The sequence below is a fragment of the Schistocerca gregaria genome, chromosome 3 (assembly GCF_023897955.1).
Source record: "Schistocerca gregaria isolate iqSchGreg1 chromosome 3, iqSchGreg1.2, whole genome shotgun sequence".
Classification (NCBI taxonomy): domain Eukaryota; kingdom Metazoa; phylum Arthropoda; class Insecta; order Orthoptera; family Acrididae; genus Schistocerca; species Schistocerca gregaria.
The window spans coordinates 956,583,376-956,609,605 of record NC_064922.1 but is presented as its reverse complement, the minus strand read 5'-3'; the positions used below and the strand labels follow the sequence as shown (position 1 = coordinate 956,609,605).

Genomic DNA, 26,230 nt, shown 5'->3' with positions numbered 1-26,230 from the left:
GTTCATGTGAGCGAAGAGATGAAAACCAGTCCTGGAATTATGGCGGGTGATCAAAGGGCTCCCATCAAAAACGCTAAAGCAAGATCGTTGTCGCACCTGCAGTGTGAGGCAGAGCATCTGTCATGTACAAGTAGATGCATGGCAGTTGAGTTATGTGGGCTGCATGAAATCAGGCGTAACTCCTCAGCGTGCACTTCAGACTTGGCGGAACTGTCTTTAAGCGCTCACTGTATGCTCAGAACCGAAAAGTGCGACGTAACGTGATCGACGGGCATGCTGGAGACACTGCCCAACACATCTGCGAGAAGCTATGTCGTATTTTCGCTATGGTTTTAATTTCGCGACAGATCTGAGATGAAAAAAGAACTCTCGCACTAGTACAGTACTTGAACACATTATTAAGCTGTCCAGAGCGAACAGATTCTCCCTAGTAGACTTAACACATGTCTAACGACAGCCCTAACACCATACCAGAAGGCAGAGCTGGAAGCAGGTACTTAATAACGAAGAATAAAAAGGCTCCAGGGAAAGATCGCGTAGTGGCTGAACTGTTGACAATCGTAGATGATAACTCGTAGAAGTTCAAACCTTGTTTGTCCAGATACGGCACACAGAGTCTATCCCACAAGAATGTGAAGTTGCCCTTACCAATCCACTGTATAAAAAGGGAGACAAACACAGATGTTAGTCATTATCGAGGGATATCTCCTCTGCCAGTAATCTAGAAAATTCTGCCTAGCGTCTTGCTAAAATGTATACAAGACTTAGCCGAAAACACTATAGGTGAATACTAACAAGTTTCTGTTCAGGACGTTCAGGACCAGAGTTGATCCTGAGCCAGAAACTTCTACTCAGACACAGACAAATTACCTGCAAACCATGGATGTACCCTTCGCGGACTTCAAAAAATCATGTGATTCAATCGTTCGCGCAACACTTGTCAACCTATTACATGAAATTGTTATCTATGTTAAGACTGTCAACCTTATCAAGAAAATACTCACTGGCGACGCTTCTTTAAATCGTTCTGTATTGTGTCTCCTAATAATTACCATTAAAATCTTTGCATTATTCGCCAAGCAACATCTGTTTTCGAATATATGACGCATTAAAAGTCCCTGACCGCTGGTCCTTACGGATAAACTGTATGTTTGGTTATGAGTGGCGTTTTCAGTTTACTGAAAGCAGTCGGTCGGCTTTTCATTTGTGATTTCTCACCAGTAAGTAAATTTCCAATATGCTGCGTTGTTTGAGTTTCTCACCATTTTTTTCTTTCTTTTATTAAACGTGAGGCAGAACTTATAAAAATAATTTGGACGAAGGAGTAGAGACAGAATCTGGGAATATAGCTTTAATTCAAGTGTCGCACAACGTTTGAGTACGTGACGTCTGACAATTAAATAACAGCTTTAATCTATCACAACTCCAGATCTTCACATAGTTAATTTAATCAATCGTATTGAGTTCAAGGAGACTAGTTTAATAGTGCAATTCGATACAATGGCGACTATATACCATTTGTGTGGGGTAGTCTCTACAGGTGGAAGCGAACTCTCTAAAATCGATACACGCTCTCTTCCTCTACGGAAGGAAAAACATAAGAAGATAGTCAGAGATATACGATTATTCGATATCTGTGACTTCCCGTGAACTCAGGTTTACTCGCTGAATTACTACTTAATATTTTATTAAAATTTGTTGTATAATTTATACCCACGAAATGTTACACATTAACACCATCAAATTTAACGGTATACAAGGTAGTATAAGGATTCCCACACTCATATTTGAGAAAATAAATAAAGCGTTAAGTAGCCAGGAGTGCTAAGGCTAGCTTCTATCTGTATTTAAACAATTACTAAACACTCTGTTTCAAATATTAACTGAACAAAGAGATATGGAAGTCATATCTTACGATGTAATGAAGATATTTTCCATCGACAGATAAAGAGACTTGCACTGCTATTCTTTGTTACGTTGATTATGACCAGAAAACATGGTTCACAGTGAAGGACTCTACCTGCTCACACCTCAGACGAGAGTTTGATTCAACAGTCAGCAGGGAGAAAGATGAACTATAAAAACTAAATGCTCCTCTAACGACGTATTTAAAATTCTATTGTTACGGGATGAAAAGCCGCCACGTTGTATAGAGGGTCTAAAATACATAAGGATGTCACCCCGCCAGAAAGTAGTATCCCCATCATAGAAGATAGTAAAATACGTAACTTAATTTGTGACATCAAACCTTTGATGGCGCTGCTATGAATTCTCAGATGATCGTTGATTTCATTACGCGCACTAAGACTGTTCTCCTGAAATTATTATGAGCACAGTTTCCTTAAAGTCACAACTTTCCAGGAAATCATTATTTCTGGGCACTTTAAGTACGATGTGCTTTTTGTACGTTGGTATGTACTTTGAAACGATCGATGCCTTGGCCGTGAGCTGCCTGTTATAGTCACATGTTTTAGTTTTTTTTAACATAATTGTTTGATGTTGAGTCTTGAAATTAGTTGCAACGAACGTATTTTTGTCGAGACAGAGACGACGAATCTGGTGCGAAGGTACATGTTCTGCGAAGGTTTGTTGGTCAATTAAGCGGCACAAATTCAGTAGGAAGTGCACAAGGAAATGGAGATGTCATAGTACCTGATTTTTGGACCTGTTAATGGAATGCAGATAGCAGAGCTATTTAGAGAGAATTTCTTTTATCGGAAGGCCAGGTATCTAAACTGTCGTAGTTCCCCTCATTGCGTCCAAAATAGAGGCGTCGTTAACATGGTGGTCAAGTCTGGTTCTGTCGGAAAATATTTGATACATCAATAGGAAACGTAACTATGTTCGTGACGAAACTGGTACAGAGCCAAGAAACATCCAGAGCACTCGTCACAATATGAAACCCCATCCCTGTTCTTTCCACTTAAAATTCATCGAATTATCTCAGCAATTGGCTGAGGTAGTTATCTAAAAAGAGGTACATCTCTGTTAATTGCGATAGATTCAAGAATGATAGCATAAGCTTACCGAATGCTGTATGGAAACTGTTCACACAACACATACAAGAAGCAGTCACATATTGATAGTATTTCAAAGTGGTACCAAATTGACCCAAAATCTAGTATTCAGTGACTATAATATCAAAGTGTCGCAATTAGAAGCATTCAACCCATAGAAATACCTGTATGCGACGATTTGTGAGGATATAAAGTAAACTAATCACATGGCTCAATCATTGGAACAGCAGGTTCACGTTGATGTGAAACTGGCAAAATTCAGCCAGTCTGCAAAGGGCAGAGCTTGTAAAACGTTCATGGGACCGATTTACCCTATTATTTTGCGAGTTAGTGAATGAATTAATGTAAACAGATATGGAAAACGCAACACCGCGCTTTTCTCCAATATTATTTCTAGGTCAGTAAATCACGTCCAGGAAATATTGAACTCAGTATGTCACTTCTGCGTTTTTCGGTTGATACTCACTAAAATGACGGGCATATTTCCAAAATATGAAGTAAATGTACATTTCGAAAGAGTTTAATTAAAGGCGTCGAGTTTAATCAACAGTTATGGTGTTAATCACCCTTCCAAAGTAAGTGTACACTGAATTTATCTGCGTGAAGTCACCGATGTTAACAAACTGGGAATTATACGATCATAATTTCCACGACAAGTCATCTTCCAGCAGGCGTTTGCAACGTCAGGGCAACTCGTTTAATTTCGCAGCAGAACACGTTCGTGAGATGACATTTTCTACGGTCATCGTTATGTACTTTATCCTGCGTTGCAAACGTACGTGCTGTTGTTTGGCGGTGCAGAATTCAATTATTTTTAATGTAGTCTGAAGCAGATTGGAGAGAAATTCCGAACAATAAAATTCGCAGAACGGTGTAAGAATCCTTCCTCTGATTGCATCAAAGGTAAGCTACATTATCATCAACAGGTGTTACTGCGGCACAATCTGCGCGAATAATGCATAAAATTAAAATTTGCGCCATAAAACGCTAATGTTGCAGTAAAACTCGTCTCCCTTCCATTAGAAGTATCGCCCGTAAAATCCCAACGTAAACATCTGAGGTTAAGCTTTATCCGCTGCAAAAGCCCTTTAATTCCAAAACATTTCTCCTGTGTTGGCCGTTCGTATGCAAGCACAAAGGTTGTTCCTCTTCTCTGACAGTTTTAGTAGCGAACACTTGTAAGCACACGACATCTGCTGGTTCCAAGTTCTCGCGCAGCCAGATGGACATTCGTTGGGCGTTGAAGGTGATGACAGTGAATCGATTCGACACCCCGTGCAATATCGAGAAGTCAGAGTAGCTGGACTCTAGATGGATATTAATCATTACAAAATGTGAAATACGAATCTAGGGAAACTCAAAGTATGGATGTATATTAACTTCCTAGTATGGTCGGCACAGATGTTTTTGGTTAGTCTTAATCGATTTTTACGTTGTACACAAATTGCAGCACCTAAACTTTTTACACTAATTAAAGCCATAAATGGATTGCCTTTTCTGGATGTACGTCTGACCGAACAGCAATTCTGGTAGCTGGAGTCCAAGGCTTTTGTTATCGTGCCTTTTGAGTTTCCGTGGTGACAGTTCCACAGAAACTTTCATCCCCTAACATATATTTCTCAGTATATAACCGAAAAGAGAAATACCAATTTCCATAAATTTATCTTAACATTTTTTAACATAACGAAATATTTCCCTAAACATTTTCATCTCCAGTTTCACCCCTGTAGGGGTTGAATGTCCAAAACCAATTAAACCCGTATTTTTTAAATTTGACAGACAAACCAAACACAAATTTCATAGATTTATTTTTGAAACTGCTTTCGTAATAAGATAATTTCATAAGACTTTTCATCCCTTATTTCACTCCCTTAGGGTACTGAATTTCCAAAAACATTGAGAGTCGTATTTTTTTACTTCTAACCGAGAAGTCAAATACCAGTTTACAGAGAAGTATCCTTAAAATGTTTTACATGTTCTTCAGTAATGATTTATTTCCAAAAAAGTTCACCCACTGTTTACCCACTTACTGGTAAAATTTCAAAAATGCCGAAACACGTATTTTTTTAATTTTTACTGAGAAGCCAAATAACAAATTTCGTAGCTCTAACTTCAAAATTGTCGTAATAGCGACATATATTCAAAAAAAATACATCCACAGTTTCACCATCTCAGGAGTGGAATTTCGAACAATCCCTTCTTAAACGCTGTCTACAGCATAAGATCAACGCCCTTTTGAAATCTCAAGTTTCTATCCTTAGCAGTCTGAGCTGGACGATGATGAGTCAGTAAACCAGTCTTGTCCTATTTCACTCCCTTAGGGGTTAAATTTCCAGAAACAGTGAAACAAGTATTTTTTCCATAGCTACGCAATAAGCCAAATACCAATTTTCAAAGATTTAGCTTTAAAAATGCTTTCACGGTGAAACATATTCATAAAACATTTCAACCCCTCTTTCAATCACTTAGGAGTTGACTCTCCAAAAACAGTAAAGGGAGCAGTTTTTTATTTCGAAAATAGGAGCCCAATATAAATTTTCATAGATCTAGCTTCAAAAATGATTGCATAATGAAATATTTCTATAAAAATTTTCACCCCCTATTTCACCCCCATAGGATTTAAATTCCAAAAAAAAAAAAAGAGTTAAACAGATTTCTAACCAAGAAACCAGCTTCAGATTTTCATGGATTTATTATTGATAATGCTTTTCATATTGACATATTTTCAAAAAAACATATCATCTTCTAATTTACTCCCTTAGGGCTGAATTTTCAAAATCACTGGAATACGTATTTTTTATTTATTTGTAAACGGTAAGTCAAATACCAGTTTTGAGAGACGTAACTTTAAAAATACTGTAGTAGTTTTTGAATAATAATTTAAGAAAAACGTTCACCCACTATTTCATCCCCATAGGGGTTAAATTTGCAAAAAAGTTGAAAAACGAATGTTTTTATTTCTGACTCAGAGACCAAATAACAACTTTCGTAGTTCTAGCTTCAAAATTGCCTTAACAGCGACATATTAAAAATTCCATCCCCTTAAGCGTAGAGTATCCCAAAATGGTACAGTACAAGAACAACACCCTCTGCAAATTTCAAGTTCCTATCCTAATTGGTTTTGATTGGCCGATGATGAGTCAGTGAGTGAGTCAGTAGTCAGTCGGAACATTGTCTTATATATATAGAGATTAAACAGATAAAAAGATGGTAATAGGGTGTTATTAAAGAAATAGTGTTCTGCTTTAAAGTTAAAGTTAACAATTGCGTGTGACTGACAAGCAGTAAAATTTCATACCTGTTTCATCTAAATTTTTCAGTATTCAACGGGAAAACTGCATAATGACAATGACATAGTGTGAATGGTTGTTGTTGTCGTGGTCTTCAGTCCTGAGACTGGTTTCATGCAGCTCTCCATGCTACTCTATCCTGTACAAGCTGCTTCATCTCCCAGTACCTACTGCAACCTACATCCTTCTGAATCTGGTTAGTGTATTCTTCTCTTGGTCTCCCTCTACGATTTTTACCCTCCACGCTGCCCTCCAATACTAAATTTGTGATCCCTTGATGCCTCAAAACATGTCCTACCATCTGATCCCTTCTTCTAGTCAAGCCGAGCCACAAATCACTCTTCTACCTAATTTTATTCAGTACCTCCTCATTAGTTACGTGATCTATCCATTTAATCTTCAGCATTCTTCTGAAGTACCACATTTCGAAAGCCTCTATTCCCTTCGTGTCTAAACTATTTATCGTCCATGTTTCACTTCCATACATGGCTGCACTCCATACAAATATTTTCAGAAATGACTTCCTGACACTTAAATCTATAGTCGATGTTAACAAATTTCTCTTCTTCAGAAACGCATTCTTTTCCATTGCCAGTCTACTTTCTATATTCTCTATACGTAGACCATCATCATTTATTTTGGTCCCCAAATAGCAAAACACATCTACTACTTTAAGTGTCTCATTTCCTAATCTAATTCCCTCAGCATCACCCGGCTTAATTCGACTACATTGCATCATCTTCGTTTTGCTTTTGTTGACGTTCATTTTATGTCCTCCTTTCAAGACACTGTCCACACTGATAGTTCGGTAATTTTCACACCTGCCAACACCTGCTTTCTGTGGGATTGGAATTACTATATTCTTCTACAAGTCTGAGGGTATTTCGCTTGTCTCATACATCTTGCTCACCAGATGGCTGGCTTCCCCAAGGCAACCAGTAGTTCTAATTGTATGTTGTCTACTCCTGGGGCCTTGTTTCGACTCAGGTCTTTCAGTGCTCTGTCAAACTCGTCACTCAGTATCATATCTCCCATTTCATCTTTATCTACGTCCCCTTCCATTTCCATAATATTGCCCTGCAATAAATTGTCGTTGTATAGACCCTCTATGTACTCCTTCCACCATTCTGCTTTCCCTTCTTTGCTTAGAACTGGTTTTCCATCTGCGCTCTTGATATTCACAGAAGTGGTTCTCTTTACTCCAAAGGTCTCTTAAAATTTTCCTGTAGGTAGTATCTATCTTATCCCTAGTGATATATGTCTGTACATCCTTACATAAAGTCCTCTAGCCATCCCTGCTTCGCATTTCGCACTCCCTGTCAATATCTGTTTTTAACAAATTTGTATGCCATTTTCCCTACTTCATTTGCTGCATTTTTGTATGTTCTCCTTTCATCAACTGAATTTCTTCTATCCCTCATCTTTTTACCAACTTGGTCCTCTGCTGCCTTCACTATTTCATTCTCAGAGCCACCCATTTTTCTTCTACTCTATTTCTTTCCCCCATTCTTGTCAATCGTTCGCTAATGTTCCCTCTGAAACTCTGTACAGCCTCTGGTTCTTTCAGTTTATCCAGGTCCCATTTCCTTCGTGAAGTTTCTTCAGTTTTAGTCCAGAATTCATAACCAGTAAATTGTGATCAGAGTTCACGTCTGTCTGTGGACATGTCTTACAATTTAAAACCTGGTTCCTAAATCTCTGTCTTACCATTATGTAATCTATGTGAAACCTTCTAGTGTCTGCAGGCCTTTTCCACGTATACAGACTTCTTTCATAACCAATTGTTAGCTATGATTAAGTTATGTTCTGTGCAAAATTCTACCAGACGGCTTCCTCTTTCATTCTGTACCCCCATTCTCTATTCAAGTACTACTTTTCCTTCTCTTCGTTTTCATACTATTGAATTCCAGTCACCCATGACTATTAAATTTTCGTCTCCCTTCACTACCTGAATAATTTCTTTTATCTCATCATACATTTCATCAATGTCTTCATCATTGCAGAGCTAGTTGGCATATAAACTTGTACTACTGTAGTAGGCATGGGCTTCATGTCTATCTTGGCCACAATAATGCACTCACTATGCTGTTTGTAGTAGCTTACCCGCACTCCTCTTTTTTATTCATTATTAAACCTACGCCTGCTTTACCCCTATTTGATTTTGTATTTGTAACCCTGTATTCACCTGACCAAAAGTCTTGTTCCTCCTGCCACTGAACTTCACTAATTTCCACTATATCTAAATTTAACCTGTCCATTTACCTTTTTAAATTTTCTAGCATACCTGTTCGATTAAAGAATCTCACATTCCACCCTCCGATCCACAGAACGCGACTTTTGTTTCTTCTGATAACCACGTCCTGCTGAGCAGTCCCCACCCGGAGACCCGAATGGGGGACTATTTTACCTAAGGAATATTTTACCCAAGAGGACGCCATCATCATTTAACCATACAGTAAAGCTGTATGCCCTCGGGTAGAATTAGGGCTGTAGTTTCCCCTTGCTTTCAGCCGTTCGCAGTACCACCGCACCAATGGTATTGTAACAATAAAAACGAGTCAAAGTGAGAAGCGGAGCTGTTAAACGTTGAAATTCTTGTGGAACAAATGGTGACCATAGTTAAGTTTTATGTTCATTCTGAGTTATTTAATATAAAATAGTAGGCCACTAGGCATATACGGTCATTCCTGTTAAACTTCCCATGTTTAGGCGTGTATGACGTCGACCCCTATATATATAAAGTTTAATTTCCTTAATTCACTTAATTAAACTATCGAATGATAATGTCCAATGAAATATAGAATAGGATATGGATGTAGGCGTACATATTGCGGCCAGCGACCAGAGACGGCGGTCATGGGAGCGTGAAATGTGCTTGCTTGAGTGAGTGAGTGTGTGTGTGTGTGTGTATGCGTGTGTGTGTGTGTGTGTGTGTGTGTGTGTGTGTGTGTGTGTTTTCTGACGAAAGCTAAGTTTGTGACAATATTACCTGTCTGCAATTTAACGTGTCATTTTTACGGTGAATAGCAGTCTATCCTTCTCGTAATATTGCTGATATTCCAACCTGACGTTTCCAATGTTTATAAATGACTAATGAATGCAAGTGTGAGCTTTGGCTCGCTGGCGGGAGGGTAATCACGCCGCCTTCTATAAAAGCCGCTAATCAGACTACGAAACTATTCAGTTTGCGCCACGTCTCATGACAGATGTGCTCGCACTGCCATCTGTTGTCCGTACGTCGCTCTCTAACGTTCAATCTTAGCTATTGTCTCTTCGCTCAGCTGAGTTTTGGACTGTAGTATTAAATCTTATGGCCCTAGAACCAGAAATGTTAGAGACTGCTGAAGGCATCGTGAGACATAAGTCGGCAACCGCTAGAACAAGGAAATTTTTTCTTCACATCGTAATGTTGTTAGGTGATTTTTGAATGATTTTAGACGCAAGATTTCTACAAAAATATGTACACTTGGCTGCATTATATGGTCTAAAATAACTACGAAACATTCTCTGTTGTAATAACAAGTAAAATGGTGATTCAATAATTAGCATGCAAATTAACAATAAGTATATTCAATTATACAGTTGAATATAGCAAATCAACCACATCTGTGAATTAATTCTAGTGGTCACGAGCTGCTACGTTGACCTACTGATATTTTCACAGAGATGACTAACAGTTCCACATGATGAAAAGGTTAAACACTGAAAAATATGGATCCCAGATTTCCATTGGGGAAAAGTACTTATGCCACATCTAAGACGCAATAAAAGTTGATGTAGACAATTATAGGCAGTGGGGCTGAAAGGGTTGAATTATTCTGTATGACAAAATGTTCCAGAATCGCGAAATTGTGACTTAAAGAAGAGAAATTTGTTTATATCAAATATAGATTTAAGTGTCAGGAAGTCATTTCAGAAAGTATTTCTATAGAGTGTAGCCATGTATGGAAGTGAAACATGGACGATAAATAGTTTGGACAAGAAGAGAATAGAAGCTTTCAAAATGTGGTGCTACAGAAGAATGCTGGAGATTAGATGGGAAGATCACATAACTAATGAGGAAGTATTGAATAGGATTGGGGAGTAGAGGTGTTTGTGGCACAACTTGACCAGAAGAAGGGATCGGTTGGTAGGACATGTTCTGAGGCATCAAGGGATCACCAATTTAGTATTGGAGGGCAGCGTGGAGGATAAAAATCGTAGAAGGAGACCAAGAAATGAATACACTAATCAGGTTCAGAAGAATGTAGGTTGCAGTAAGTACTGGGAGATGAAGAAGCTTGCACAGGATAGAGTAGCATGGAGAGCTGCATCAAACCAGTCTCAGGACTGAAGACCACAACAACAACACTACCATAGAATAAAAATATTAAGACTTAGTGTATAATCCATTTGCAACTGACGTTCATCCGTAAGCTACTCATAATGTTGATCGCCAGCTAATGCCGTCACGCGCTGTCTGATCTGTCGTCTGAAAGGCTGCTGAACACGTAACTGTAAGTTATTGCTGGGGGATGTGCTGCGTGACTGATTTCCGATGGACTGCAGGCAGTGTTTCACTGCAGGCAGGCCGCGTGCTGTGGCGTGCCACTGACAGTGCTGCCCTCGGTGTGTTGCAGAACTCGGACTCCGGGGAAGCTGGTGGTTGTGGTGGCAGCCCTGGCGACCGCTGTCGTGTCGCTCGCAGCCGCCGTCGCGGTACTCGCCACCATCAGTGAGTACGGCCGCAGTGCTGCCAACACACACTCTGGAGAAACCCGCACACACACACACACACACACACACACACACACACACATACACACACACACAGTGCACACGTTCAGGGAGTATCTATGTAACCTCCCCCTCACTTATCGACCTTAATGACAGTGAAAAATTCAACCACGTGTACTTAGTGGAAATTTGGGAAAAGCAATAGTCACCGAAGTTAATCTGTCGGTGAAGACCGAGGAAGCGTTACATTTAAATGAAAGGAAAAATTCAAATGAAATTGGTGGAAATTAATTTTGAAAAAGGGTAAAATTAATTAAAAAAGTAAATGTACGGTCGTTACGTTAACAATTAACTGGCATTAATTAGATGTTTGAGATTTGGGGAAGATTACGGTCGCTAGTCCTATGGACAACTTCTATAATACCTGAAAAAGAAAGATTAATGCACATGTAATTAGCACTAACAGCGTGGCAACTGGTGGTTGACACCTGTCGTGTGAAAAGTGAATGTTTGTCAGAAGTAATAAATTTCGCTACACTCTGACTTAATTTAGTAAAAGAATTAACAAAACCGGAAAATTGAAAGTTAATTTTGTGACTGAAATTAATAGTGAACTTTGTTTCTGAAGCACTACGAAATTAAATTAAATAAGATTAGTCTTGGGCTACCTCAACAATCATCTCAAAAGCAACTTGAATATCCGCAATTTAGAAATAAGAGATTTAACTTTGAACTTGAATTAAATGATTTTGAACAAGTAACAATAGCTAAAATTTAGTACGTACCAAGCTGAGTTGCAGTGACAGATAAGCTAAAATATGGTAACAAAACTCGCACTCTTAATTTGTGCTTGTAATCTAAATACAGTTCTGTTTGGTTATTGTAGTCATCTCTGAATACTTTAACTGAACTTTGAAATTAAAGCAGTGAAATGGAGTGATACTACTTTAATGAATTTCAATGACACTCGGATTCATTCCAGAATAGGAAGGGACCCTGATTGGTAATGCAATTGGGACAATGAGCAACAAAGGTTAATGCTAAGTTGCTGCATGTGATGCAAATGGAACAGTTTGAAAAGCTGAGGTCTGCCATACAGTTCTAAAACTTTACGTGCTTTCAGTCTTCCTTGTTAGTTGATTGAAGGTTCGAAGTCGCTGATCGAGGAGGTGGCGACAATCACTTATTTCCGGCCGTCGCTGTTACAGAAGTTGGATGTTGGCCCGCCTTCTTCTCGACATGGTCACCATGCTTTCGTGCTCTTGATGTGTGCCAGCTAATGTTTCCCGTCCGCGACATCGTGCCAGAAACTATCATAGCAAGTCGAGTGCAATCACATGCTGCCAAACCCCGAAAGCGCGGCAACTCGCGGGAGCGTCACACAACACACGTGCTCCATCGCCCTACTCCAGCCAGACTCCGCTCTGCCCGCGCTCCATGCGGCAGAGTTAACACTACCAAAGATCCTATACACTTTGGTTCTCCACACGACCTATCACTGTATTCGTTCGACAGCACAGTTTTCGTTAGGCAAGACACAGCGTAAAAATGCAAACAATATTTACAAAACAAACCAATTATACATCGACATAAATGCATCAATACATTTATAAAAATTGTAAAACGATTACAATATATAAAGGCACAGAAAGGTCATATCTTCAGGTAACAAAACAAGGAAAAAATTTATAGTACAATAGATGGAAATATGAGGATATGCATTTCCGGCTTTACATCTAGTTATTAGCGAATTCTAACACAGCTGAAAGAACGCGATAATGGCAACCAAAGCGTGACAGTAAATGTGAGAACCCAAAGGAGCCATTTGCGAGATAACTGCGAATATGTGAGTTCCAGCTGCCACTGACTCCATTACGAAATACGGCCCTTGTTAGTAGAAATGCATTTGAAATGTAAACCATAACGTCCCATCTAATTAGGCGCAAATTTCATTGTTGTAAACGAGAGTATCGCTAAAGTGATAGAGCGCAAGGATTCTTCTGTGGGTTTCAGCATTCCGCTCTGAACACTTCTGTTATTGTCTTCAGACACTACAAGACACGACATTCGCAAACCATCACCACCGCATGCATGCTGCTCCTGCAGCCACTGCTGAATGTAGACGGTGGGCAAAGTATTCTGTCCCGCAAAATATTTCATGCACGCTAAGACAGGTAACCCAACTCACATCATCTCCAACATCAATTTCCGACAGACATGAGTAACTAGTATGGCATATTTTCAAAATACGTCTCAGAGATGAAGGGAACTAAGGCACTTTGGTAAAGTACACTAAGAAACCTCTAGTAGTGTCAGCAATTTAATCAAACATTAATTTTAAATGTAATTCCCTTCCTCTTAAAATGATCCTAAACGTTGCTGGGTCCATGAACTGGTATATATCGTGTTCGTAATAAAATATGAAATGCGTTTAGCCATAACATTAGTGTGTAAACTTGCCGCCTACCCATCTAAACATTATTTTTATCTTAATCGTATACGGTTGATGTTCCTGAGACATGTATCACCTACGACTGAAGTACAGGGAGGATTAACACTATTTCACGACTGCTAAGATGCTATTCCAGAATTGGAGAATCTCAGCAATACTGATGCTTGCTTAGAAGGGGAATAGCAATGGGCTGAGGCGTAAGTTGGAACTTGTATCGGGGAGGGAGACGTGCTGGGGTAATCCGTACAGAGCTGGTAGCTGCCGTCCCGGTCTGGCGTAACGGCTAGTGCATCTTCCTACTAAGCAGGAGACCCAGGTTTGAATCCCAGAGATGGTACAAATTTTGATTGATTGCTTCAGCCTACATCATTATTTTTATTATTTGAGTACTGTTCCTTGAACGAAATGCACGTTATGGTCAATTCATTGAACTGAAATGGAGCTCAACATGTTCCATTGTTGCCGTAGGGTATTGTACAGCACAAAATGTGGGTGTGAAATAAAGGCCCTGCAATCTAGTTGGATTGCAGGAATTATTTTTGCCATGGAACGTTCTGATTGCTCATCCCATTAACGGCATTTATACTTATTAGCGGTATAGACTGTCTGATACACTTTAATGATTTATATAGTAATTAACGCAGCACACGCTTTTGGTAACACCAAAATTTTTTTACGGAGGCGTACAGTCTGACAATTGTTCCTAAATAAGGAGCAGCAACACTCCGTCTTCAGGCCACAAGTGCCCCATCGGGACCATCCGACCGCCGTATCATCCTCAGCAGAGGATACAGATAGGAGGGGCGTGTGGTCAGCACACCGCTCTTCCGGTCGTTACGATGGTTTTCTTTGACCTTAACCGCTACTATTCGGTCGAGTAGCTCCTCAGTTGGCATCACGAGGCTGAGTGCACCCCGAAAAATGGCAGCAGTGCATGGCGGCCAGGATGGTCACCCATCCAAACGCCGGCCACACCCGAAAATGCTTAACTTCGGTGATCTGACGGGAACCAGTGTATCCACTGCGGCAAGGCCGTTTCCCGTTGCTAAATAGTTCAAGGTAAATGTGGTCATGAAAGGAATAGTACGTGAACCCGTGGCACCAGACGGTTTCTAAGACCATGGCATGTATTTGTGCGTGATTTCGAAGAACAGAATAATTTCTTGAACAGAACTGAAGGAAAACCCATCAGAAAACAGCTGTAAAACTGAGCACTCATAGAACTACAGACAGATGAACTCTAAGGATTTCTTTGAGCATTAGTCATCTTGGTTAAACAAGTCACATGAAGTTCTTGAGCCGTTTTTCGTGGGCTCGAACAGAGAAGCCCCGCTGAAACAACAAGTACGGAAAACAATAAACGCCGGAGTGCGATAGCATGCCGGCCGGTGTGGTCTAGAGGTTCTAGGCGCTTCAGTCTGGAACCGCGCGACCGCATGGATGTGTGTGAGGTCCTTAGGTTAGTTAGGTTTAAGTAGTTCTAAGTTATAAGGGACTGATGACCTCAGAAGTTAAGTCCCATAGTGCTCAGAGCCATTTGAACCATTTTTTTTTTTTTTTTTTACGAAAGCATAATGGTGTAGGCTTCCGGGCCATTCATTTACCATGGAAGTTTTGTCGTTTTCGTACCGCGTCACACTGTAAAAAATTGGCGTTGGTGTTGTTTAGGAACGGTTACGGTGGCCTTCTTCTGGGTCTTTTGGGTCTACACTGGCGTTCCTCTGGGTTTCCTGGGTCTTCCCAAAAGAAGGCCATTGTAACCCTTCCCCGGCCGTTGGTTTCATCACCGGTAGCTGTTTACCACATAACTAGAAGCTTTCATATTACCTGAGTAATGAAAACTAGTCTGTAAATAAGTGAAGTGATACAAGCGCAAATACCAAAAAGGGTATAGTGATTCCATGCAGCAGTTAATTTCACCTAATGCATGTTGCGGGTCCTTCTGAAGACAAGCTTTTAGAATTAATTTCATTTGTTTGAAAAATATCATCAGTACGATTAATTTCTTAACATGCAATTTCTCTTTGTTTATACAGATTGTACCAAACCTTCACGATTATACGGTAAAGGATCCTAAATTGAATTTACTGAGATAAGAAACCAGCGGTCAGCAATAACCAATATGTTGTAGAATGTGGTCTATGTACTTCAGTAATGGCCTTCCTGGGAAAAAAAATAACAATTTGCTACAGTCGCACTTTCATTTTGTTCGATGATGACCGTTTTCGGTACCTAATATCAGTCCAATCTGTGATTGCAAAAATCAAAGTGCAGAAATAAATACGCTTTAGGGCAAATGTATGAAATCTGATTTTATATAATAGCTATTCTACGGTACAAAATGTAACATTGAGCTCCTGATGATCGAGAGGCAAGTCGCCACACTCTGTGGGACTATCGACGCGTAATTTTTCAGAAAATATTCCACTGACGGGAGAATAACTGGTGCTAAGAGAGGAAAAGGCATGCATCAGCTCGTCATTGCAGTAACAGCCAAACTCAGTGGTGGTTTAAGACGGACGCTACAAAGAAAACTGCAAAAAAATTGTCTGTATTTTGCCTATATACCGAGTTAAGAAGAGAAATAACACACACTGAATGTCATAATTCCCACTGCAGTAAGACATTAACGGCAGAGTACGTGTAAATTGCTATGGTTTCGTCGACTGCTTGTGTATTCCTCTATAAAGCTTTCCAAACTTCGAGACAAACCTTCTACTAAGAAAGGTGTCGATTTTGGCGCAAAGACAGAGTTGTTTAATTACAGGCGCCGTACTGCAGAAATACAGGTGCCAACGGATAGTTTTGTTTTAACAAGCTTTACCCACTCAGAAACAGATGTTTAATTAACGGCAGAGTGGACACGACTGCTTCCAGCTACATGTTTAACTAAACGACGTTATGCTCAGAGGAAAGGTACGCTCATGAAAAAAAACACGCTTTTTTAGCGCAAAAAAGAACTACACACTCAGGCACCATGAACCACAAAAGGGAATTGTGGAAGATGTAGGCTTCGTAGTCAACACGAAACATCGGTCTTCATATAAACCTTTCACTTTTCTGCGAAAAGTAACTTTCGTACTACACGTTTATAAACTGTACCCAGCGATCAGTACCACAGGACAGCGCTGTCTCGGCCGGCCGCCGTGTCGCCCTTTTCGTAATGCGTCACTCGAAAGCAGTAGACCGGGGGGCGCGGCCAGCACACCGCCCTCCTGCTGGTTTTCGGCTTCCCGCCTACCGGAGCCGCTACTTGTCAGTCAGGTAGCTGCTCAGTCGCCGCCACGTTCCAGCCTCCCCACCAAAGCAGTCAGTGCCAGGAACTGAATCCCAGTCCTCGACACGGCACACGCGCTGATCAGTCAGCCACGGAGGCTTTTAAGACAACGACCACGTGAACCTGTTATCCTCTTCAGCCCAGTGCTTAGATTTTATGAATGAAAAATTTATATTGGTGGTCAGTATCTTGTCGTGAGACCAGATAATTTTGAAAAACTTAAAAACCGGTGTAAACACCATAATTTTAGAACATGTTCAACGTGAATGTTGTATAAGCCTATGGAATAGATTCCCTGATGTGTGAGTGGTTCGATGGCTTCTTAAATAAAAGAACCATTTACGTTGAGCCAATAATAATACCGTGTTTACAATCTTGGAACAGAAGGAAGTATTGTTCAAATGGTTCAAAAGGCTCTGAGCAATATGTGACTTAACTACTGAGGTCATCAGTCCCCTAGAACTTAGAACTAATTAAACCTAACTAACCTAAGGACATCACACACATCCATGCCCGAGGCGGGATTCGAACCTGCGACCGTAGCGGTCGCTCGGTTCCAGATTGTAGCGCCTAGAACCGCACGGCCACACAGGCCAGTGAAGTGTTGATATGTTTTTCATTGCATTCTGAGTAAATACCAACAAAACAGCATTTCTGTTTCCTTTAATTAAGTAGATATTCAATTTCAAAAAGTGTATACATTATTTTGCGACACCGTGTATATTCGCTGACTGCGAATTCTTTGACATCAGCCACAATAGGCATAGATGTACTAGCTGTTAGTGAGATATTAAAATCTGTGACGTCCCAGGAGCCGCACCCAGACTTCCCGTTTGGCACAAGCGGTTGCTTTAAAGACTGTTTTGTCGAAAGGAACCTTCCTGGTGTCAAAATAGGTGGGGAGGCGGGGGGGGGGGGGGGAGAGGGGTGCAGCCGAAGTGGGTAGACGTCACAGCCAGAGGTCTGGCCAACAAGTCCCGTTCCATCCACCAGGAACCAAGGAAAGCTTAGGAAACGTGGAGTTGAGGTTCAAAGCATTTATTTGTTTATTCTTTTATTTTTTATTTCAATACCACCGACCGCAGCAGGAAACCGAGTTCGTGATGGTGACCGAGAGGCAAGTCGCCACACTCAGTGGGACTATAGACGCGTAGTTTTTCAGAGAATATGCCAATGACCAGAGAATAACTGGTACCAGGAGAGGAAAAGGCGTGGATCAATTCTTCATTGCAGTAACTACCCAACTCAGTGATGGTTTAAGACAGAAGCCACAAAGGAAACTGCAGAAAAATTCCAGAATGAGATTTTCACTCTGCAGCGGAGTGTGCGCTGATATGAAACTTTCCTGGCAGACTAAAACTGTGTGCCCGACCGAGACTCGAACTCGGGACCTTTGCCTTTCGCGGGCAAGTGCTCTACCATCTGAGCTACCGAAGCACGACTCACGACCGGTACTCACAGCTTGTCTGTATTTGGGACTGAGAACAACCGCACAATGTCGTTCATTGAGGAAGTGCCAAAAGTAAAAGACATTTTTCTCACCGTCACCAAACAAATAGTCAACTGTAGGTCCACAGAGCCATCTCACGGAGTTCGTCTGCGTTGGCGGGAAGTATGCCGCGTCCGGAAAGTGGAGGAGGTGAGGAAGTGTCTGTTGAGGAGTCGTGCAGGTAATAAAGGTCAGCATCTGTCACACCAAGAACCAGACACCTATCGACGATCCTCACACCAGCGATCTACATCTACATCTACATCCATACTCCGCAAGCCACCTGACGGTGTGCGGCGGAGACTACCTTGAGTACCTCTATCGGTTCTCCCTCCTGTTCCAATCTCGTATTGTTCGTGTCCAGAAAATCAAAGGCGACACACAACGGGATGACTCAGAGGTAAATCCCGTGACGGCGTGACGGAGTACTTTCTTCCCATTGACCGTAAGATACCTTGCGGAATGGACGTCAGTAAAAAGATAAGGAGCCCGCACCAATCGTCTCAAGGCACGTCAGTCGGCGAGTGGAAGCTTCCCCCACAAACCACATTCCGTGACCTGTTCTGCTGAAAAAAAGAAGCCATAGATCGCGTTCGCGGACATCAAGCGCGTTGACACTATGACAGTATAGGCATAACTCAGTTTGAGGAAATAATGGAGGAAGTAAAAGAAGGACGGTGGAACGTTCGAAAGCTGCATATGGGCTGAGAGAGAACCGTGGTGCAGGGACCTCCAGCAACAGACTGGTAAGTCACGTAGGACAACTCCACCACAGCACCGTCTGAGAGCTGACAAAAAGGGCTAGCACTGTGTCAGCGACATATACGGGCCTACACTGCCTCTGCACTGCGGAGGGAGAGGGTCTCGTACCGTATCGGACAGCAAGCCGTGGCAAACATATGAACCCAATGCCGTTAGCATGCGGCGGGCCGTGGACGGCGGAAGGGGAAGCATCCGTGCCAGGTGCGGACTACGTGTGCCAAATGTACATTCACATATTGTGCCCATTGCAGCATATCGAGGGCTCGTGAACGATGGCCCAGGAGCCCAGCTCGTAATTGGTACAGTAGGGCCCGGCACTTGAGGGCAATGGTGCGCCGCAGATCGTCCTAAGCATCGTGGATTGGCGATTGGAAAATGCCATGACGGTCTATAAATTCCGATACGAAGACAGGCCGCTACGATGATGTAAACAAACCCGCTCTCACTCGCAAGCAGCACAACAGGCGAGACGCAATCGAGGCGCGCTCACCTCACCACTGCTGAAGGCAGACTGAATCATTCCGGCTATCCGCGCACACACTCTCCGCATCCTATCGCAAGAAGCCACTTAGCAATGTTGGCAAGCGTGAGGTGATGAATGGAACGAGCTGTGGCATCAGGATGTGGACAACTTGAGGCATCAGGATGTGGACAACTTGAGGCACTGAGGTTTCAGTCGGCCCAGCCGGCGTGCACGGATGACCGAAGCGGTTAAGACAACTGCTCGCAATAAGCGGAAAGTGTGGGTTAGAGTCCCAGCCAGCCCCAATTTTCATGATGAAACTTCCTGGCAGATTAAAACGGTGTGCACGACCGAGACTCGAACTCGGGAGGTTCGCAGGAGAGCTTCTGTGAATTTTGGAAGGTAGGAGACGAGATACTGGCAGAAGTAAAGCTGTGAGTACCGGGCGTGAGTCGTGCTTCGGTAGCTCAGATGGTAGCCCGCGAAAGGCTAAGGTCCCGACTTCGAGTCTCGACCGGGCACACAGTTTTAATCTGCCACAAAGTTTCATATCAGCGCACACTTCGCTGCAGAGTGAAGATCTCATTCTGGAATTGTCATGATGTCACTAATAGCTAGTGCATCTATACCTAACATAGCTGATATCAAAGAATTAGCACTCAGGGAACATACACGCACATCGAATTATTTTGTATAGCTGTGGATCGTCAAAGAAGGTCTGTTCTTTCAGACAGGCAAATAGGTACTTACGTTTTACGTGTGCGACGATGTCTTTGGTTAAATCGTGCTATAATTGTGGTAGAGAAACGGCTGTCAAAACCTGTGGAGGCAATGTTTAACAAAGACCGTGAGCGGCACTGACAAATAACAGAGAATATATATGTACCAACTGATATTTGCTGAAGATTGCATTTATAAGACATTGACAGTATATCAGCGTCTACAAAGAATGGGTGACTAATTCTTTCCCAGTGATGTACTTCCTGTTACAGAAGGCAAATTATACAAGGATATATTTTAAAAAGTAAATTCATACTTTATAACAATGTAATAACATAAGTAGAACAACACAAGTTCAAACATCCTTTGTTTTAACTTGTAAACTAATAATACAGGGTGTTTATAAATGAACATCGGGGTTTTAACGCTTAATGATATTTATTACATTAAACTTACAGTTATAAATTATGTCAAATGAATGAGCAACTCAAACAGTTGTGTTTGGCACCAGCGCGCATGCGCAGCGAGCAACGTTTCCGCCGCAGTCCGCTAGACAGCGGTAGTAGCGAAGATGGCGACCAGTGAACAGAAAGCGTTTGTGTTTTGCAGATTGCGAAGACCGAATCTGTAGTGCAATGTGCATTCCGGCTGAAGTTCGGTCATGATCCTGCAGGTGATAATAACATTCGTTGATGGTATCATCAATTCGAAGATACTGGCTGCCTTTGTAAAGGGAAGAGCATAGGACGACCAAGAGTTAGTGAAGAGACTGTTGAGCGAGTGAGAGAATCGTTAATTCATAGCCCAAAGAAATCAGTCCGGAATGCTAGTCGTGAATTACAAGTTCCTGTTTCGATTGTTTGGAAAGTTTTAAGAAAACTCTTACAACTACATCCTTATCATTTACAGTTATCTCAGGCTCTAAAGCTGACAGACCGTGGATTACATGCCAACTTCGCAAACGAAATGGTGTTTCATGACGATGAAGATTTTCTGGATCATAGAATGAAGGCTTTCACGACCGGATGACATAGCTGTTGATATACTTTCCGGGATGTGAGGTCGTGGTGGTGAGGTCGTGAGGTGGTGAGGTCTGGATCATGTTGTCTTCAGTGATGAATCGACCTTTCGCCTTAACGAACATGTTAACACTCACAATGTATGCATCTGAGGCTCAGAAAATCCCCACAACGCGGTACAAATGCAACGAGATTCCCTTAAAGTGACTGTTTATTGTGCCGTATCCTGGCGGAAAGTTTATCGGTCTTTCTTTTTTGGTGAACCTACTGTAACTGGCACTTCTTACCTTGATACACTAGAGCAATGGCTCTTCCCTCAGTTGGAAGAAGATGAGCCAGAGAACTTCATTTTCCAGCAAGATGGTGCGCCACCCTACTGGCACAGCGAAGTACGCGATTGGCTGAACTTCACTGTACCCAAGCGCAGGATAGGTCGCAAGGGGCCCAATGACTGGGCTCGCTTTTCATGGCCTCCACGTGCACCCAACCTAACGCCATGCAATTTTTTCCTTGGGGGCTTCATCAAGGATCGTGTGTACGTGCCTCCGTGAATTAAGAAACCGGATTGAAGCAGCTGTTACTACAATCACTGAAGACTCATGGGCAAACTTTTGGAAAAACTCGGCTATAGACTTGATGCTGTAATTTACCGTCTAGTAAGGTCATCCGAAGACCAGTATCAGCTGCAAAGCGATTTAGAAAAGATTGCTGTATGGTGTGTCAGGTGGCAGTTGACGCTAAATAACGAAAAGTGTGAGATGATCCACATGAGTTCCAAAAGAAATCCGTTGGAATTCGATTACTCGATAAATAGTACAATTCTCAAGGCTGTCAATTCAACTAAGTACCTGGGTGTTAAAATTACGAACAACTTCAGTTGGAAGGACCACATAGATAATATTGTCGGGAAGGCGAGCCAAAGGTTGCGTTTCATTAGCAGGACACTTAGAAGATGCAACAAGTCCACTAAAGAGACAGCTTACACTACACTCGTTCGTCCTCTGTTAGAATATTGCTGCGCGGTGTGGGATCCTTACCAGGTGGGATTGACGGAGGACATCGAGAGGGTGCAAAGAAGGGCAGCTCGTTTTGTATTATCGCGTTATAGGGGAGAGAGTGTGGCAGATATGATACACGAGTTGGGATGGAAGTCATTACAGCATAGACGTTTTTCGTCGCGGCGAGAGCTTTTTACGAAATTTCAGTCACCAACTTTCTCTTCCGAATGCGAAAATATTTTGTTGAGCCCAACCTACATAGGTAGGAATGATCATCAAAATAAAATAAGAGAAATCAGAGCTCGAACAGAAAGGTTTAGGTGTTCGTTTTTCCCGCTCGCTGTTCGGGAGTGGAATAGTAGAGAGATAGTATGATTGTGGTTCGATGAACCCTCTGCCAAGCACTTAAATGTGAATTGCAGAGTAGTCATGTAGATGTAGATGTAGATGTATGCTGTATGACAAATGGTGCTCGCACTGAACATTTATAAGATTCTTGGAAAAACAGTTTCAGTTGCTCTTTCATTTGACATATCATTTATAAGTGTAACTTCAATATAACAAATATTATAAAGCGTTAACACCCCGATATTCATTTATAAACATCCTGTACAATTTTCCAAACTCTTAATCGCACCTAGAAACTGAGAAACTGAAAACTGTGTGTCGATGAAGTTAACGATCTATGCATAATTTCAGAAAACTTTTATCGTTTACTGTAGTTCCCTATGGTCATTTGTTGATTCAAATCTCAATGAACATATACGTTTAAAAAAAATGGTGTGACCTTATTAACTTTCCTGTGCATTTAATAATACGCAGTTTCAGCTAGAAAAAGGTACAAATGGCTGTCACCTGAGTACAGTTTACAGGCAGCCAGAGAGGCCGAGCGGTTCTAGGCGCTACAGTCTGGAACCGCGCGACCGCTACGGTCGCAGGTTCGAATTCTGCCTTGGACAAGGATGTGTGTGATGTCCTTAGGTTAGTTAGGTTTAAGTAGTTCTAAGATCTGGGGGACTGATGACCTCAGCAGTTAAGTCCCATAGTGCTCAGATTCATTTGAACCAGTACAGTTGACACCCCAAGTTCTCAAATCTCCACCTTTAAAAACAAAAAATGACATTGTCCCAATTGCTGTAACAAGTTATATATGACATAGATTAAAAACTAAGAAAAAGCGTTTGTACATTGATGAGCTTCGGAAGATTGATGTTGTTAAATTACTCTCTTGCTGAATGTGTGTGACAAACCGGAATCTTACCTCTCAACGTGGAATAAATTTTTACGGCGACTGTCTAACGGTCTGGGCTCGGCAAACCAGAGATACAAGTTTTAACCCCGCTTCATCTGCGCTGATTTCACTCATTTCCTTTCAGTGAAATTGATGTGTATGAACTCTCTATTTAATTGTGCTGTATACTTCACTTTTACATTCGTGTTGCAACTGCAACACAACATTTGACACTTCCAGGATAATTCTTAGAATTTACTTAATGTAGCACACTTGCAGAACAGAGGATCACATAAATCACAATTAAACACAGTACTAATCTTCAGGTAGCTTTATTTACCAACACTACTGCCAGTCGGTTCTGTACTGCTGTGAAAAAAGCTTCAGTGACTCCACAGCGCTTGACAATTCTATTTCCCCATTACATTTCCTAGAGACTGCATGTAGCCCAGTGGTTTTCACGAACCAGATAAAACTAAAGTCACCACTTCTTGTATGAGCTTCCATTCATTCATGTTTTCATACATAATACCGCCAGTCCAAATATGCTATTGTGAAAAGCTTCGTAACAGTGTGATTTTTAGCTCTGCATAAAGCCCACTGTTTTCGTGGGGCTCGATACAGCTGCAGCCCTATGTCACATAATTTGCCACTTGTTCATTCTTTTCATACGCAGTACCGCCAATCCAAACATGCAATTAGCGTGATTAATTCAATATTAGTCTTGCTGTCGACATTCCGCTATCAATGCTTTATGATAGTTTCATTTTTAACTCATCAAAAAAGTAATAAAAGGCATTTGCATGTGCACGCCATAGAATGTGATGCAAGTGAAATAATATTTTTTAAACTAACTTATGCACATGAATATTTACAAAAGAAAAATGTGTCTATGCGAATCCACTAGCGTACATATTTTCCTTTATTTCAATTTCACTCTTTCGTCTTTTTTTCTAAACCCAAAGATAGTTGGTAATATATATATATGACTAACTACTCTCATGTTCAGAGAAAACACAACACCTTGCACGATTAGAGATAGGACGTTCATATGCAGAGAGCATGTAGGATAGTACGTTCTTCATAAATGATTAGGATTTCAGTGACCCTGATTGAGAATGAGTCCTGTCGTCTAGTAGGCAAAGGGTCCACCATGGGCCCTGATAACATGTTCCGTGCGTGATGCCATCGACGCCTAAAAGGGCCGAATGGCGTCCTGTGGAATAGCCATCCATGCTGCATTCACCTGGTTCCAAAGTGCATCTGTGATTGTTGGCAGTGGTTCACTGGGGCGGTTCAAATGGGTCTAAGTACTGTGGGACTTAACATCTGTGGTCATCAGTCCCCCATACTTAGAACTACTTAAATCTAGAATGAGATTTTCACTCTGCAGCGGAGTGTGCGTTGATATGAAACTTCCTGACAGATTAAAACTGTGTGCCCGACCGAGACTCGAACTCGGGACCTTTGCCTTTCGCGGGCAAGTGCTCTACCATCTGAGCTACCGAAGCACGACTCACGACTCTGCGAGATAGAAGAAGAGCTTCTGTAAAGTTTGGAAGGTAGGAGACGAGATACTGGCAGAAGTAAAGCTGTGAGTACCGGGCGTGAGTCGTGCTTCGGTGGCTCAGATGGTAGAGCACTTGCCCGCGAAAGGCAAAGGTCCCGAGTTCGAGTCTCGGTCGGGCACACAGTTTTAATCTGCCAGGAAGTTTCATACTTAAACCTATCCTAAGGGCATCACACACATCCATGCCCGAGAAAGGATTCGAACCTGCTACCGCAGCAGCAGCGCGTCTCCGGACTGAAGCACCGAGAACCGCTCGGCCACAGCGGCCGGCCACTGGGATGGAATATAATAAAACAGTACATGAGAGATGTAGTTACAGAAGCCCTCTATCAACTAAGCTACCCGAGCGCCACTGAGTAACCGTTTGGAAGATAGATGACGAGGTTCCGGTGTAAGTAAAGCAGTGAGGGCATGTCGTGATTCGTGCTTGGGTAGCTCAGTTGGTAGAGGAGATTCCCGTGGCAGACAAAAGTCCCGAGTTCAAAAGTGGATCTGACACAGAGTCTGAATCTGCCAGGAGGTTTCAGGTGACACCTCGTTCTGCAGCTGCTGTCCGCATGCGTAGTTACCATATGCAGTACAGAGAAGTCCCATATCAACTGCTCCTAAGCCTCATTAGCATGCCGTCTGCTGTGGCCGAGTGGTTCTAGGTGCTTCAGTCAGGAACCGCGCTGCTGCTATGGTCGCAGGTTCGGATCCTGCCTCGAGCATGGATGTATGTGACGTCCTCAGGTTTTAGGTTTAAGTAGTTCTACGTCTAGGGGAATGATGACCTCAGATGTTAAGTCCCGTAGTGCTTAGAGCCATTTGAACGATTTGAAACTCATTAGCATCCTTGTCTGATCTAATATCTATCAATAACAACAGAGGCAAAATTAAAATAATGCTCAATAAAGTTCACTGTTTCAGGGAAATGCTTCAAGATTAATTAGGTTTTATGTACAACTACAAATGCGATGGTACAGTGTGGCGAATGGGTCTTGAATGTGAGTAGAAATGTATAAGGTGAACTTGTAGGATAGCAGCCTAACGTCAGCCAGGGCGTTGGGAAGCAGGAGAGGTAAGGGAGGTGTTTGTGGTAAGGGACGCTGGAGCTACGAGACCAGCTACGACAGTGTGTTCCGGAAGGACGACAGGACACGGGAGACACGCGTGACAGCGGGGGATCGCATCAGACGAGCCCGTCGAAGCAGGGCCGCGACGCTGGACCTCAATTACTCTGTCCT

General features: G+C 42.0%; 1 protein-coding gene across 2 annotated transcripts in view; it reads left to right on the top strand.

The window, feature by feature from the left end:
• The window catches only part of LOC126355952 (neprilysin-4-like), a 693,674-nt gene that overhangs the window by 457,387 nt on the left and 210,057 nt on the right, over positions 1–26,230 (top strand). For both annotated transcript variants that reach the window (XM_050006541.1, XM_050006540.1), the window contains exon 3: positions 10,927–11,021. In XM_050006541.1, coding sequence (XP_049862498.1) covers positions 10,927–11,021 — 95 coding nt within the window. The remainder of the gene's footprint in view (positions 1–10,926; positions 11,022–26,230) is intronic.